This window comes from Macrobrachium rosenbergii, chromosome 6 (assembly GCF_040412425.1).
Source record: "Macrobrachium rosenbergii isolate ZJJX-2024 chromosome 6, ASM4041242v1, whole genome shotgun sequence".
Taxonomy (NCBI): domain Eukaryota; kingdom Metazoa; phylum Arthropoda; class Malacostraca; order Decapoda; family Palaemonidae; genus Macrobrachium; species Macrobrachium rosenbergii.
The window spans coordinates 9,632,195-9,649,415 of record NC_089746.1 but is presented as its reverse complement, the minus strand read 5'-3'; the positions used below and the strand labels follow the sequence as shown (position 1 = coordinate 9,649,415).

The 17,221-nt window shown below is 38.5% G+C and overlaps 1 protein-coding gene across 12 annotated transcripts in view; it reads right to left on the bottom strand.

Annotated features, from left to right (window-relative positions):
* Window positions 1–17,221, bottom strand: part of LOC136839177 (guanine nucleotide-binding protein subunit gamma-1-like) — a 70,807-nt gene that overhangs the window by 7,483 nt on the left and 46,103 nt on the right. For 6 of the 12 annotated variants that reach the window (XM_067104869.1, XM_067104870.1, XM_067104872.1 and 3 more), the window contains one exon: window positions 1,251–1,349. In XM_067104869.1, coding sequence (XP_066960970.1) covers window positions 1,251–1,349 — 99 coding nt within the window. Of the gene's footprint in view, window positions 1–1,250; window positions 1,350–7,050; window positions 7,226–9,811; window positions 10,006–17,221 lie in introns of those variants that run through there. The other 6 variants (XM_067104876.1, XM_067104879.1, XM_067104880.1 and 3 more) reach the window with 6 other exon arrangements.

The following is a 17,221-nucleotide window of genomic DNA, read 5'->3' as shown; positions in this document are numbered from 1 at the left end:
TATGAGAATATATGAAATACCATACACCACTATGGATACTCAAAATACACCACTAAGGATACTCAAAACCACTTACAACATAACCACATGTTTGAGTTGTTAGCAAAATGAAATACCAATTTTTTCTTTCAGGTAAAGCCCGATCTATATACTGCATAATTCTGATAAGAAAAATTAAATATGTGACCTCTGAATACCATTATATTAAAAGCAATGTTATTTGGGAGAGTACTTAGAAATATCACAGCACTTTATCTTCCAACAATCAGACAAGTGTAAAATAATGGAATGCCACACATACAGTATATAAAAATTGACTGGAAACTAAAGAAAATCTGCATTAATCAACTGAATCAGCAGAACAAGTTGGTAATATACTTGAGTGAAAAACAGACTATAGACCCATTCGCTTTAACAATCCTTAGCACTACTCTTTCTTTTTAACCCAACTGCAGATGATTTGCATTTATCATTTGAAATTATATGAAATGGAAATAGGTATTGTTACCTGAAAAATTGGGAAAAAATTCAGACCCATTCTGCTAGACAATCCTTAACCTAGCATCTATCAATGGAGTCACTGGTGGCACACTACAAAATCCATAATGTGCATGAACAGCAGACTATAATAATTGGTAGTCTTAGTTCTTGTTTTGCTTGCAACATTACATGTTGCTCCCAACTGGAGACAACACGCTAAGGGCAAACAGACAACTGACCTTATTTCATTGCTTCTGCCCTGTTTCATAAAATGAGATGAATATTTTCTGTGCTTCCATTAGCACTAACAACTGCACTTTATTCTTGGGATATTCAACTCAAAGACCTCATACAGAAAACAACATTACTTTTTTAATGAAATTTCTGTCTGTTGTATAGTATTATTTCACTTTATCTGCAGTACTGGTAATGTTAAAATTGATAATTACTTTGTGGAAAAAATTGTTTATTTGTCTTTACTTTTTTTTTAAAAATCCTGTTTACCGAAATTCTGTGTATGGTCCCCAATGTATGTAACTTGTTTTACAATAAACATGAATCTTTTTTACTCAATAAGTGCACCTGCATCATAAGTTCAACGTATACACAAAACGCCAGAATGCGATATGCACAAATGTAATTATAGGCTGAATGTAACAGTGCAAAATGCGTTGACTGAGTCTGAGCAAAATACCCAGAAGTTAATATGAGTTATACTCACAAAGTAACTATGCAATAAGCTCAGAACGTGACGCAGAGAACAACGGTACCTTAAGTTGATCAATAGCATCCGATGTTTTCATCCGTTCCATGCTCGCTTCTCTTTGTAGCTGCTCGACTAATGCACGCAGCTGTTGATGACTTGACATCTGCAATACAAGTTTTCAATTACTCACTTGCAACAATGTGTACTTAAAGCATTCTCTTGCAACAAATTCTTGGGATAAGAAAGTCGTTAAGACATAAAAAGTATGCCATAGATGCAAATGTAAAGGTTATGGGTTTGCAAGTTGTATACAGGAATGGCATGTGATAACCAATTATTTAAATACCGTGGAAAAGCACTTCTGTAATTAAACTGAAATACAATAACAATAATACATCTTACACACAGCACTCATCAATCTTCTTCGTTTTAACATGCTTTTTCCCATTTTTATATGGGGTAAGCACGATGCCTTCTTTTTGAAGGACTTTGATTTGGCGTTGGGGTAGGCCGCAGCCTCGATCGGCTGCCCTGCCTGGCATCGCTTAGACCCCGGTAACGATGTGTACATGTATCGTACCAATCCCCAGCTCCCTTTCTCCCAGCAGCGAGGAGAACTGGGCGGTTAGGTCGACAGTTCGAGACGTGTGAGGTGTCTGTTATGTTGTTAGAAGATGTTGGAGCGGCTTTGTTTATGTGTGTATTAGTCACACAGCACTCATCAATACGGTATACTTTAATTCATCTTTTGACTGATGTATGAATGTTTGGTCTAATGACCTGGCACTGTAATTCATCTGATCTTTGAATTACACAACAAACAAACAATCCTAAATACAGACAACAATAAACAACTCTATGAATGGAAACAAACCGAAAAAAAAGTACGGGTTTTCCCAATGATAAGGAACGAAGACATTTTCCTGAACTGACAGGAAGCCTTAAAACTCATTTTTACTTGTAGTTATCAATGACTAAGACATTGTTTCTGCAGAGTTTTAAAAATATCAAGGGCAATTGGATGAAGTTAATGGGTTTGTTGTGGAACAAGCTTGAATACATATCTCAAAGACACCACTACAAATTGCAAGAAATCTGCTTGAAGCTCACATTTCAGGTCCTACAGGACTTTACCAAAATTTATTCCCCACATTTACACCAGTATCAACGACTGTAACCTCTAGACGAATGATATATCCAAGCTGAAGATTATGTAATATGAAAGACACTATAGTCCATACCGAGAGTCCTTCAATCCTTGCCCAAAAGGGAAATAAATAACAATGTATACACTGAAGCTACTCTTATCCACATTTTGCTTCAAACTCCTGAACCAGGCTATTCAAGGAAACTCCATCAAAAGAAAGTTTAGCTCGAATGGTACTGTACATTCCGTATGACCCATGACAAAAGGATCTTACCATTAGGATATGAGACAACCCCATTCCTTAATAGCAGTTTCTGGGTACCAGGTCTCAAAATAATCTCTAATGTGCTCTTCGAGGACAGAACAGAGAGAGAGAGAGAGAGAGAGAGAGAGAGAGAGAGAGAGAGAGAGAGAGAGAGAGAGAGAGAGAGAGAGAGAGAGGGGGTTCTTGAGCATTTCCAAACGCAAGAAGTGGTTAGAGGTTAGCAATATAGAGACTTGTGTAATAGGAACAAGACGGTGAAAAGGGGAAGCGGGAGAGGGGAGGAGAGGGGAAGGGAGAGGAAAGGCATGGAACGAGGGGAAATTTGATGAAAAGGGGAAGAAGAGGGGAAGGTGGTTCATCCACTAAGAGCGTATATGAGTGCGGTGGGGAAGGAGGGGGGAGGCTTTTGTGCTCAAATCACAGTAGCTTACTACGAGTCTTTTCAAGGGCTGTTTGAAGCTTCCTCTTCAAAGTCCCTCTTTTTCACCTACATTATTCCATATTCAGCCTTACGTTCCACTCATTAGCCCGCCCCCTCCTCTCTCTCTCTCTCTCTCTCTCTCTCACACACACACACACACACAAGCACACAACATATAATGGATTTCATACGAGAGAGAGAGAGAGAGAGAGAGAGAGAGAGAGAGAGAGAGAGAGAGAGAGAGAGAGAGAGATACCCCACATAGACAATCAAATGACCATCACACACTCTCTCACACACACACACACACACACAACATATAATAAAATTAAATACGAGAGAGAGAGAGAGAGAGAGAGAGAGAGAGAGAGAGAGAGAGAGAGAGAGAGAGAGAGAGAGAGACCACATAAACAATCAAATGACCCTCACGCACAACATATAATGAAATTAAATACGAGAGAGAGAGAGAGAGAGAGAGAGAGAGAGAGAGAGAGAGAGAGAGAGAGATAACATAAACAATCAAATAACCCTCCAACACAACATGTAATGAAATTATAGAGAGAGAGAGAGAGAGAGAGAGAGAGAGAGAGACCAAATAAACAATAAAATGACCCTCACACAACATATAATGAAATTAAATACAAGAGAGAGAGAGAGAGAGAGAGAGAGAGAGAGAGAGAGAGAGAGAGAGAGAGAGAGAGAGAGAGAGAGAGAGACCCACATAAACAATCAAATGACCTTCACACGCACAACATATAATGAAATTAAATACGAGAGAGAGAGAGAGAGAGAGAGAGAGAGAGAGACATAGAGACAATCAAAGAGAGAGAGAGAGAGAGACAACATATAAACAATCAAATGACCTTCACACGCACAACATATAATGAAATTAAATACGAGAGAGAGAGAGAGAGAGAGAGAGAGAGAGAGAGAGAGAGAGAGAGAGAGAGAGAGAGAGAGAGAGAGAGAGCACATAAACAATCAAATGACCTTCACACATTCAACATAATGACTTCCGGGGCAAGAGAGGAGAGAGGAGGAGGAGGAAGAGAGAAGAGAGAGAGAGAGAGAGAGAGAGAGAGAGGAGAGAGAGAGAGAGAGAGAGAGAGAGAGAGAGAGAGCCCACATAAACAATCAAATGACCTTCACACACACAACATATAATGAAAATTAAATAGAGAGAGAGAGAGAGAGAGAGAGAGAGAGAGAGAGAGAGAGAGAGAAATGCCCGGCACAAACATTCAAAATGAGTCTCTACGTGCCCCGAAGATAAAATCCCATTCGTTTCGAATATTGAAGACACCTTCAAATACCCTATGTGCCCCATACCCAGAAGGACCGAACGGAACTGCGCAGTCCCGACTATAACTTCAAACAAACGGCATTTTCCCGTCACGACAGAACCGGGGATGTGAGGGACTTCCCGTCCGTCGCACGCCAGAGGGAAGCCGCCATTGGCTGACTTCCGGGGCAAGAGGAGGAGGAGGAGGAGGAGGAGGAGGAACAGGAGGAAGAAGAAGAGGAGGGAGTAGGAGTAGGAGGAGTAGGAGTAGGAGGAGGAGGAGGAGGAGGAGCAGGAGGCGGTCATAGGGAGATATTTTAAAATTTTACAAATCGGCATCACAGCCAATGAGGTCAGGCTGATGATTCATAAACACAAGCCAGTGAGAGAAACAATGAGAGAGAGAGAGAGAGAGAGAGAGAGAGAGAGAGAGAAATATTTGCTCTTTGCCGGACGCACATCCTGTTCCAAAACGTCAGTCGCAACAGTGACATTTCGGACGACTCTTGCCTAGCGATTTAACCGATTCATTTTACCAAGACGACTAAAATGAGATTTTAAATTAATGCATACATTTTAAATAGCGATTTTTAAAACACTATCAATTCGTCTTACTGTTTTATTTTTACATCGACAGAGGTATATATATATATATATATATATATATATATATATATATATATATATATATATATATATATATATATATATATATATATATATACATTCAAGAGAGAGAGAGAGAGAGAGAGAGAGAGAGAGAGAGAGAGTATCTGCTTTTGATACAAAACACCCTGCCTTTTGATCTGAAACTGACTTAACTATACCACACGCAGGTAATCACCTATACAAACTTTCAAAATCACTTAACCTATTACAAGTAGATAAGCAAGCGGAACCCCAATATGGGGAATAATCCAAAACTTTAAACAGATAACAATGAAAGGAAAAACAAATAAATGATTACCCTTTTCTACTGATTAATCTGTTATAGTGGAACTTGTTTTTACAAATACAATCTAGAAGAAATGAGTGCTCTTCAAAATAAATCGATAAAATCATAAGCATAAACATACCGGTCATAAAAGTAGTGGAATTCGTTTTCACAAACAGTTCTAGAAGAAATTAGTACTAATAAGAATGAATCAATAAAAAATAAGCATAAACACACGGGTCATATCAGTAACTTTCCTAAGCCACCATGGACAAAAAAAGAAATTGGCACAAAAACTTCAAACACCAAATTTCGAAAACTGATAACTTACACGAAATATGGCTCATTCTTGTGCAAAACATACGAACTTGATAACCAAATAAGGGAAACCATTTCATGTTTTAGGTAACAAACCAATACGGAAAGGGATTAACATATTTCGAATGGGCTCCCTACCCCTCGCAAAATACATGTTCAAAATGAACGGCTCTTGTGTTCACAATCAATAAATATATCAAAGAGACGAGTGACCCAGAATGACAGGATAACATTCCAGTCATCAAAAGCAGGAAGAAACGCTTTTGACGGAGCACGATCGAGGCAAGAAACATGCTTTGAGGCAGGGGCTGCCCAAAACACGACCCTCATGACCTGTGGTACAAAATGACATCACGCCAAACGACGCTCCTGTAACGCTAGATCGGCTTAAAATCAATCAGTCAACTTCCATTAGGAACAAACAGTTATTAAAAGAGTCACTGTTTGTGCGAACACACACACACACACACATACAATACTGCCCTACAAAAATACAGAACTGAGAAAAATGGTAGATACTTCCTTGCCTTACTACTGTTTTTGCAGATACTGCAAATGGGGCACCCTAAATACTCGTGGAAAGCATTGAAGAGTCATTCAGAAACTGCAGTAACTTGTGTATTAGGGGCATATCTCAATTTCGAAAATTTTGCAGATACTGCAGTTTTCCATTTTAGGGCAGAATGCACACAACATGAAGGAATTCTATAAAAATCACAACAAACGATACAACAGCCATTTATTTACAGCAGGACACACCTCATGCGGGAGATCCTGTTAGTTCAATATTTAATCCTGTACAGAATCCCGTTCTAAACCCCTATGCGTTATAACTCGAACATTCCATAATCACTCAAGTATATCAAAGGACTTTAAGTCCGTGAAGAGGTTTATTCATTCAAAATACACTTCAAAACTAAGGGCCAATTATGCAGGCAACATTTATATCTGAAAAAAGGAAACTAAATACTCTGCAAATAGGTAATTCTTTTCTTTGGATAAATAAGATACTTCTTAAATATCGTTGATTCACAGCGAAATTATGTTAGATTTCCCGATCTAGAAATGGCAACACAACGATTATATAATGGACGCGTAATTCTATTTATTATTATATATGAGTAAGATTTCCTCTAAACTTCTTCGGGAATCCGGAGTAATTTTTCAAAACCTAAGCCTAGCTCCGAACTCCTGACAGAAATGTGTACAGGCCCTTGGCCACTAAGCTATACCAAAAACTAGAGTGTGAAAAGAGAAATCCAATCGATTTCTTCTTTGTGTTTTCACAGAAATGGATAGAAATCGAATCCAATGACATTAGGTACTGGAGAAGTTAAAATCTAATTGAAATTACATGAAATCAGACACTACAGCACCTAAGTTTTGGCACGACTACACTGAATGTGTGTGTGTGTGTGTGTGCGGAATACTAAACACCAAAACATTAGTTCCGTCGAATAAAAATAACACTTTTAAAAACTCTCTTTCAAAACTCACTCCAAAGACAGGAACATCAATATCACGATAACAGAGATTGTAGCGCGGCTCCATCTTTCACTCCGAGACGAAGACAAACGCTGAAATGGCAGGGAAGACTTCGCGATGCTTCAGTCTGGTGGAAAATGAATGCACACTTCCACGCTCTCAGACTCTTAAGCCTCAACGACTACTTCTGAACGAGTTATGATTACAAGTGCTTAACCGATTCTTATCGTAAAGAGATAACGGTAAACTCGGACAGAGAGAGAGAGAGAGATATCGAAGTGATATGGATCTCAAGGGCCCTTAGAAAGGACAATATTTTATCCATACACAAGGAAATAAAACCGTAATTAGGATAACATACAAAAACATTCATCGGATCCATACACATGGTAACAAACCATAATCAATATATGATAAGAGAATGGCATCAGATCCATAGAAAATAATAAAACAGAATATATAATTCAGGCCAAAGGCCAAGCGATGGGATCTATGAGGTCATTCGGCGCTGAAGCGAAATTGACAGTAAGAAAGTTTGACAGGTGTAACAGCAGGAAGACCTCGCAGTTTCACTATGAATTAATTGTTAGGAGAGGGTGGAAAGTATAATGGAAGAAAAAGAATATGAACGGAGATACAATAAAAGGAATGAAAGAGGTTGCTGCTAGGGGCCGAAGGGACGCTCCAAAGACCCTTAAGTAATGCCTGCAGTGCACCACGTGAGGTGCACTGACGGCACTACCCCCCTACGGGGACGTCAGATCCATAATCACAGAAAACAATGATAATTAAGATAATATTCGAGTATGATACCGCATCAATAACCACACAACAGACCATAATTAGGACCACCCACTAAAACAACAGCTCCGAGCAGCGACGTCATTTTCTTTTCAGCTTAATCCCTGGTCGGCGTCGCTGTTTTTGTAATGAACCTTTTCCATGTGTCCCCTCCCCCCCCCCCTTGTTTATTCATTTGTCTCACATGTGCTCTCAAATACAGTCTCTCCATTTCCACGGAAAGTCTCTCTCTATATCCCTAAATAGAGGCATAAACAATATACAAAGATAATTTACCAAAGCTTTAGTTATTCTTCATGAGCTGAAAAGCATACGTCAAGTCCAAAGTACATTCCATATTCTTTCATTAGTTACAAGCTGGAGGATGAAAGAGAAAACAGCCAGATGTAGGAGGAGTTAACTAAGAAAATAAAAACGGCGACTCAAAAGAAAAAAAAATATGAATGGAAGGAAGGTACAAACTTCTCATTAGGAGTTGTAAGCCAGCGTTTACTCACAGGGAGAAAGAGAATTTTTTATTATCAACTCTCAACAGGAAGTGTGAGTTTTGGTAAGTCGGGTTTTACAGGGTCATTAAAACTTATGAGAGAGAGAGAGAGAGAGAGAGAGAGAGAGAGAGAGAGAGAGAGAGAGATCTGATGAATAATTGCACGTCCGCGCAGCGAGGATTACCATGTCACATTCTACCTTTTAAATTATGATAAGTCGGTATACCTATCATACGGCACATTAAACACTCAACACTGTTAACAATTATACAACAGAACAAATCTCACTCTTAAATGAGAGAGAGAGAGAGAGAGAGAGAGAGAGAGAGAGAGAGAGAGAGAGAGAGAACCAGCTGAAAACAAACTGACAACCACAATTCGCTTTCGTACATCATTTTACGTAGACAAGATTCAGTAATACAAGATAAACTCTTTTAATGAGAAGGAAAAAAAAATAATTTGATGGAAGCATCAGATTAGCTAAAACATATACTCAAAGGGCCATTACGTGGATAAATTTCTATCCCAATATAGTTTACTGAACAAAAATCGGCTTACTAGAGAGAGAGAGAGAGAGAGAGAGAGAGAGAGAGAGAGAGAGAGAGAGAGAGAGAGAGAGAGAGAGAGAGAGAAAATTTAAAATTCTTCGAATGCTTCTAGGCACAATGGTTGACGTGTGACGTTGATAGAACGCTGTATGGGTCTAATTTTTCCAAATCTGTGGAGGCAGTATCAGCAAAATAGTCCCAACGAAAAAGCGATCAACAGCCGAGCAGTAGGCCTATCAACGAATTCTGAGGTTGGTAGACATGATCCCTTTCATATCATTAAGACAAAATGATACTACATAGGATATATACAAACCTCCCGACACTGAGAAAAATGGTTTAAATGAAACGAATAGCGGACTGCGTACAATCATAGTAAATCTATTCTGATTTGCGCAATCTCGTCTGAAAAATTAAGAGAAGATAACTTTCATAATTTAAAAGTTATTCTGGTGGAAAGTGAACTTTTCCATATTTGGTGGCAAAGCAATACTGAGATTGCGTCCAGTAAATACACTTCGTCCCGGGGTGTGGCCAAATCTTATTACAAATTTTGAAGCCCCTATACGTCAATTCTCGTCCATAAAACGCGAATGTTAGAAGTGATGAGCAGACGGCACAGAATATAATAGGCTGATTGTTTTGTTTATTTAATACGGCGTCGCAAATCTTCTGGTTACAGGCGTCGTTAACACCGAACACATAGCGGGGTCTGGAGAGTGAATACCATTGCTCATAGACTTTTCAGACTCTTAAGCACTAACTAAAGATACGAAAAAAATTAGTTTTAAAGTTCTACCACAGAAAAAAAACACGGCCATGAAACAACGAGAAGAGAGAGAGAGAAAAAAAAACCACTCACAGACTTCGAGGCACAGATACCTTTCAAAAACACAAGCACAACAGATCGACACCCCCTCGCCCCAAAAAACTCACTCTAAAGTCGTCTGTATACTGGAACTGATCCATTTCGATTTTTCTCCTGAGGAACGGCGTCTATGGTGTCATCAGAGTCCACTAAGGTACCGACAGTCAGTCTCGCCGAGATATTATTCTCTCACAAACTGAGGAGAAGAGTCTAAGAGAGGAGTGAGTCTCTCTTCTTATCAGCCTTATTTCCGATTAAGTCTAAAATTTTCGTTCTACTTCCTGTGTGCGCGTGCGAGCGACAACGACTCAGAGTGTAAAATACCTTGCTCTCTTAGACTTTCCAAATACCAATTACTGACTTGTGGATGCAATGTAACGTTAAGCAACTTAAAGACCCAAAGTTATCAATTTCACTCGATGACAAGATAATATCCGGTAACAATATCATGTACTGAAGAGTCTATTTAACACTTCTTTGAAGGACAGACTGACGTAAAAACATAACGTTAGTAGTAGTAGTAGTAGTAGTAGTAGTAGTAGTAGTGGTAGTAGTAGTAGTAGTAGTAGACACCTGGCATATTTTAAAACGAATCAGCTATAGTTCATTGCTTTTGATTAAGCTGTAAAAAAATATGGTGCCATCAACAATGTTCTTTAAAAAACTGACGAGAACTAATCTGTTATAAAATATACAAATCGTGGTTCTGAATGAAATGGATCGCCATTTCTATCAGAAGGGCTTTAGTGAAACAATAGGTCTACAGAGACAGTCTGAGGCTTTATAGCTTCTCATAGCGATATATGGAAAGGAAATATTAATCAAACTAACGTCTCTCTCTCTCCACCCACGTTGTGACCCGAACGACTGGACCAACGTAATGTAATTGTACAATTAGTTTTGTAGGTCAACAGGTGCTTAATGGGAATTCAAGAAACACGTCTATATGTCAGAGAGAGAGAGAGAGAGAGAGAGAGAGAGAGAGAGAGAGAGAGAGAGAGAGAGAGAGAGAGAGAGAGAGTCATTCATCTTAAAGTTATTAAAAAGAACAAACGAAATAAAAATGAGAGAGAGAGAGAGAGAGAGAGAGAGAGAGAGAGAGAGAGAGAGAGAGAGAGAGAGAGACCTTAAAGTTATTATAAAGAAAAACGAAATAAAAATGAGAGAGAGAGAGAGAGAGAGAGAGAGAGAGAGAGAGAGAGAGAGAGAGAGAGAGAGAGAAAGTCATTCATCTTAAAATTATTATAAAGAACAAACGAAATAAAAATGAGAGAGAGAGAGAGAGAGAGAGAGAGAGAGAGAGAGAGAGAGAGAGAGAGAGAGAGAGAGAGAGAGAATCTTAAAGTTATAAATAAAAAGAGAGAGAGAGAGAGAGAATCTTAAAGTTATAAATAAAAACGAAATAAAATGAGAGAGAGAGAGAGAGAGAGAGAGAGAGAGAGAGAGAGAGAGAGAGAGAGAGAGAGAGAGAACCATCTGTACAAAAATAGAACAATTAATGACGCCAGTCATGACATTACACATCTCCCGAGCTAAACGATTACGGGAGACGGGAAAGCCAGGGTGTTTACATCTCTCTCTCTCTCTCTCTCTCTCTCTCTCTCTCTCTCTCTCTCTCTCTCTCTTCTCTCCACACACCTTCGAACACTCTGCTCTACTGGCGCTCCGTGCATATTAACGCTGGTAAGTAAAAAGTCACAATAATGTATATGTATGATTGTATTTTTCCATATACATTATTGTGGCTTTTTATTTACTATTCCCGGTCACATTATAGTGATGCACCGGTTAGCGGTGATTTCATCTCCACTGAAAACGTTGGCTGCTCGGGGGATGTATAATGTCATGACTGGCACCATTAATTGTTTTTTTTTTTTTTTTTTTTTGGTACTGGTGGTTCTCGTTTTGGTATACCATTTTCTCTCTCTCTCTCTCTCTCTCTCTCTCTCTCTCTCTCTCTCTCATTTTACTTTATTTCGTTTTTTATATCAACTTTACGATGATCGACACATTCAATCTCTCTCTCTCTCCCTCTGTTATTTACTAATTAATTTTTCTTCATATCAACTTTAAGATTATTGACTCTCTCTCTCTCTCTCTCTCTCTCTCTCTCTCTCTCTCTCTCTCTCTCTCTCTCTGACGATATACACGAGTTTCCTTAAATACCAGTTGAGCACCTATTGACCTAAACAGAGAGAGAGAGAGAGAGAGAGAGAGAGAGAGAGAGAGAGAGAGAGAGAGAGAGAGAGAGAGAGAGACGATCATCTTAAAGTTAATATGAACAGAGAGAGAGAGAGAGAGAGAGAGAGAGAGAGTCTTCAAGGTAATCTCAAGAAACCAGAATATAAAGCCAAACGAATGAAAAAGGATTTTCAAAGTGACCTTTTCTCGAATCACTGCAATTATGTTGACATCAATCAATATGCCGCAGGAACTCGTGTCTGGCTTTAAATCAGGTCCCTATCCCCCAAGGGAGGTGTCTGAAGGGTTAAGGGTTATCCAGCAGAAGGACAAAGGTTACCTACCGTCCCCTTCCCCCACCCCACCCTCAGGTCCATGAGGACGAGCTGAAACTCCAGTTACGTATAAAGGGTAACCTCCATAAGCCAGATAATATTATACAACTTAATACAAATTACAGGAACTGGTTTACGTGTATTTAGGAATGCAATGAAATTTATTACTTTTATAAATTGAGTTTCAGACGTTTGCTTTTTTGTAATTTAATCTGGAAGGAAAACTGGAAACACAAACAATGTAATCTGGAAGGCAAACTGAAACATAATGTTTATATATATATATATATATATATATATATATATATATATATATATATATATATATATATATATATATATATATATATATATATATATATTGACGACTGTGATTAACATACTTTCGACGAATACGTTTTACACAAAAAGTTATGTAATTTTATCGTTCTTTCTACTGGTTTTTCAAAATTTCACTTTTACCGATCAACAAGAGGATTCAATTTTCTTTACAATGAACCGGACTTACACGGTTTTTATATCAGTCAATCCACATAATATTATACTGTATGTCCTTCACTGACTAATAAAAAAAAAATAGGTGGAGCGTGAGGACATTTCATTCTTCAGCACCTTAATAATGCCTCCCTTTTAGTGGTCTACTTTATCTGCCGTGACAAAAGCACAGGAATCGCGCCCCAGGGACAAAACACTTACTGTGATGCTACAGACTGGTTGCCATGGCAACGGGAGGAAGAAAAATGGGATGGAATAGCATCATCGAATCCAGCTTTACTTGAAGTGCTTTCATTGACTTGCCTGTTTCTTGTCTTAGAACTAGTGCTTGATTGATTTATAGGTTTCCGGCATACATGCCATGCACTGGGGCAACTAAGGCCATTCAACGCTGAAACGGAAACTGACAGTAAAAAGTGTGAAAGGTGTAACAGGAGGAAAACCTCGCAGTTGCACTATGAATCAACTGTTAGGAGGGGATGAACAGCAAGATGGAAGAAAGACAATATGAACGGAGGTACAGTAAAAGGAATGAAAGCAGTTGCAGCTAGGAGCCGAAGGGACGCTGCAAACACCCTTAAGTAATGCCTACATCGCACCACATGAGGTGCACTGACGACTAGTGATGTTCTCTCTTCAATTTTACGCAAATTTACGAATTTTGATACCCCTTTCAGGGATCTCACTCGGTGTATAAATTGTTTGTTTAACGGTAACTGAAACTCCCATTTTTCTTAGCTTACAGAACTGAATTCATGTATAAAGGCTTTTTTTCAGTTTTCAGAGCCGAATGTACAAAGTGTAAGAAAGAAGGAAAGCCTTTATCAGTTAACGGAACTGATTTACGTGCAAAATGTATGTAAGAACTTAAAGTTTTTTCTGGTTACAGGACGCTCCTTTCGTACAAAATGTATGAAAGAATGAAAGACTTTTTACAGTTTACAGAACTGGAGGTACAAAGTGTATGAAAGAATGAAAGACTTTTTACAGATTACAGAACTGGAAGTACAAAGTGTATGAAAGAATGAAAGACTTTTTACAGATTATAGAACTGAAAGTACAAATTGTATGAAAGAATGAAAGACTTTTTACAGATTATAGAACTGAAAGTACAAAGTTTTATTAAAGATTTTTTATTACAGAACTGAAAGTACAAAGTGTATGAAAGAATGAAAGACTTTTTACAGATTACAGAACTGAAAGTACACAGTGTATGAAAGAATGAAAGACTTTTTACAATTACAGAACTGAAAGTAAAAGTGTATGAAAGAATGAAAGACTTTTTACAGATTACAAAACTGGAAGTACAAAGTGTATGAAAGAATGAAAGACTTCTTACAGTTTACAGAACTGGAAGTACAAAGTGTATGGAAGAATGAAAGACTTCTTACAGTTTACAGAACTTTAAGTACAAAGTACATGAAAGAATGAAAGACTCTTTAGTTTAAAGAACTGGATGTACAAAGAGTAAACAAGAAAGAAGGCATTTTTAAGTTTACATGACTGGGTTCAGATAGAAAATGTATGAAAGAATAATTGTATACACCCAACTGTGGGTGCGTCTTATACTTGCTATGTGGTGGCATCACAGCTAGATCTGAGAAAGTTAAGTAAACGAGATGCCACGAGACATTTGACTACCCCCATCATATAGGCTACTTCCCACGAAAACAGGCCCAATCCCAGAATTACCAGAAACCTCATACAGTAAGTGTTGCCCAACACTAACTCAAGAATGTATTTCGACCGATCTAAGACCCTGCCGCCGCAAACAAACACTTGAGGGCAGAAACGAGGGGAAACGAAAACAAACCGACCTGAAACCCATCGCTCCCTTGCGAACTGAGACACGCTATTCATCTCCCCTTTTGTTTTCCTGCGGCACAGCGCCACAGCAACAGCTCTGCTGCACTCATGACCTCATTCATATATATACTACTAGGACAACTCAATCTTGCAGGAAATGATAAGAAAATCAACCGGATCTTTTTCGTCTGATAGTATAAGGTTTCAACACGAGAACACACACACACACATTTACACAAAACCACACGTACATTGCTATTGGAGTTGGACAAATATCTAAAGGTTCGTCAAGTAATAAATGTTCAAAAGAGCTTAGAACATTAACATCCGCATACTAAAAAGATTATGTAGGGTACGACGGAAGGACTCAATAAAAATAAACATTGAACACAACATAGATTTTTTAAAAAGGGCCCCACCTTTATGTCGTATTGCGACTACAGTTACAAACCAATACATCAGCCTATTATCATTATTATTATTATTATCATTATTATTACAGTCAGTCGAAAACTAGACTGGTTTACAAAGACAAATGCAAGGAAATTACTCTATTAACCAAAGAAAAATAAAAAATGACTGCAATCGACACTAAGCAACGGATACGGCTCAAAACAAGACGAAAGCAAGCACATAATAATATCGCACTGACCACTCACTTCTCAGCGCATGCGCTGCCTTCAAGCGGGATTACCCTGTGATAATAAAACGGAAGCCAAGTGTCGTCCAGAGATAGCAAAAGAAGATTCTCTCTTTTCTTCTCTCTCTTTCTTCTCTCTCTCTCAGGAAAAGGGTCAATAAACCTTGCTAAATACCTCTTGAATAATTCATCACATCCTTCATTCCTTTAGGGTGGCAGCCATCAAAAATTACGTACCAAGGACATAAAGAAGCCACGTAGCGGGTTTTATTATTGGAAGAAATGCCAGCAGCGCGCCACCGAATGGAAATATAAATAAAACATAACTCACACACTGCTTGAGGATATGAAATGTACAAGCATAGAAAAGGGCCCCGCTCGCAGCCGCCGTTCGATTCCTTAAAATGGCTGCGCTGCGCTTGAGAGAGAGAGAGAGAGAGAGAGAGAGAGAGAGAGAGAGAGAGAGAGAGAGAGAGAGAGAGAGAGAAATGTGTAAAACTGCAACCGTTGCTGTATTTTCATTTTTACTGGTACTAAAAAATCTCTTAAGATTCTTACGCGGCAAAAGTGTATCTCTGATATTAAAAGAATTGTCTTTCAAACTCTCACGTTTTCCAGCTCTAACTTTTGGTAAATAAAACTGAAGGATTAGTTAAAAAAAAATGGCGATAATATTGAAAGCAAAATTAAAAATAAAAATCAAATAACGTAACGTCAGTCGGTAATAAAAGGAAAGCCTATAATAATAATAGATAAAGACATTAGCTCGACGGCATTTAAAAAAAATTATGCGTAGTCTTGCAAGAAATTCAAACGGGTTTTGAAATCTTTTTTTTTGTCTTAAATCACAATGATATTATTGAACGGACGGGTATCTGACCGCGGAACCTTGAGACTCACAATTTGCAAGCGAAATTCCTTTGCCTTACTGAACTGAATATTGAATTGAACTGAATACTGAATTTAGGCCAATGGCCAAGCGCTGGGACCTATGAGGTCATACAGCGCTGAAATGGAAATTGACAGTAAAAGGTTTGAAAGGTGTAACAGGAGAAAACCTCGCAGCTGCACTATGAATAAATTGTTAGGAGAGGGTGGAAAGTAAGATGGAAGAAAGAGAATATGAAAGGAGGCACAGCAAAAGAAACGAAAGGGGTTGCAGCTATGGGGGCCGAAGGCACGCAGCAAAGAACCTTAAGTAATGCCGACATTGCACCCCACGGGTGCACTGACGGCACTAACCCACTACGGGGCCTTTTCCTTATCCTGAACGTTGTAAAGTGCATAAAAAGAAAATTCCTTACTGAGTGGAGTAATAATACAACGAGTAACATCAACAAAATCTCCACTCAAAGCGTGGAGTAAGAACAACAACTTAGGAGTGCAGAAAATGAACCTCTCAACCTCCTTATGAATGAAGCAACCCCACCGCAAAACGAAACATCTGTTGGCCAAGTCGAAATTCGAACAACACAAAACTCGTTCACGAGAGAGAGAGAGAGAGAGAGAGAGAGAGAGAGAGAGAGAGAGAGAGAGAGAGAGAGAGCCACTTCAGGAACGGACAATAATCTCCCGTCATAAATCCTCGACCAGAAACAGAGTTACGAAACGAAGACTTGACCAAAAGGACGTTGTTCCTTCGAAGAAGGAATCGGTATTAGCATCGCGTTCTCTTTACGAGGGAGTTCAGGGTATGAAGTGGGAACTATTCAGTTATTCTGGTCTCTGAATGAAGACGGATAGCTATATATATATATATATATATATATATATATATATATATATATATATATATATATATATATATATATATATATATATATATATATATATATATATATATATATATATATATATATATATATGACATACTGTATATATAATGTATATGGTACATATTATCTTTAATAATAAAAATCCCAGTGGATCTTTCTTGTTTGTCTGCCCCAGTGGGTGGGGCTTGGGTAGGTAGGGATCGGGAAGGTAGGGGAGACATGACACATCCCTCCTCCTCCTGCAAA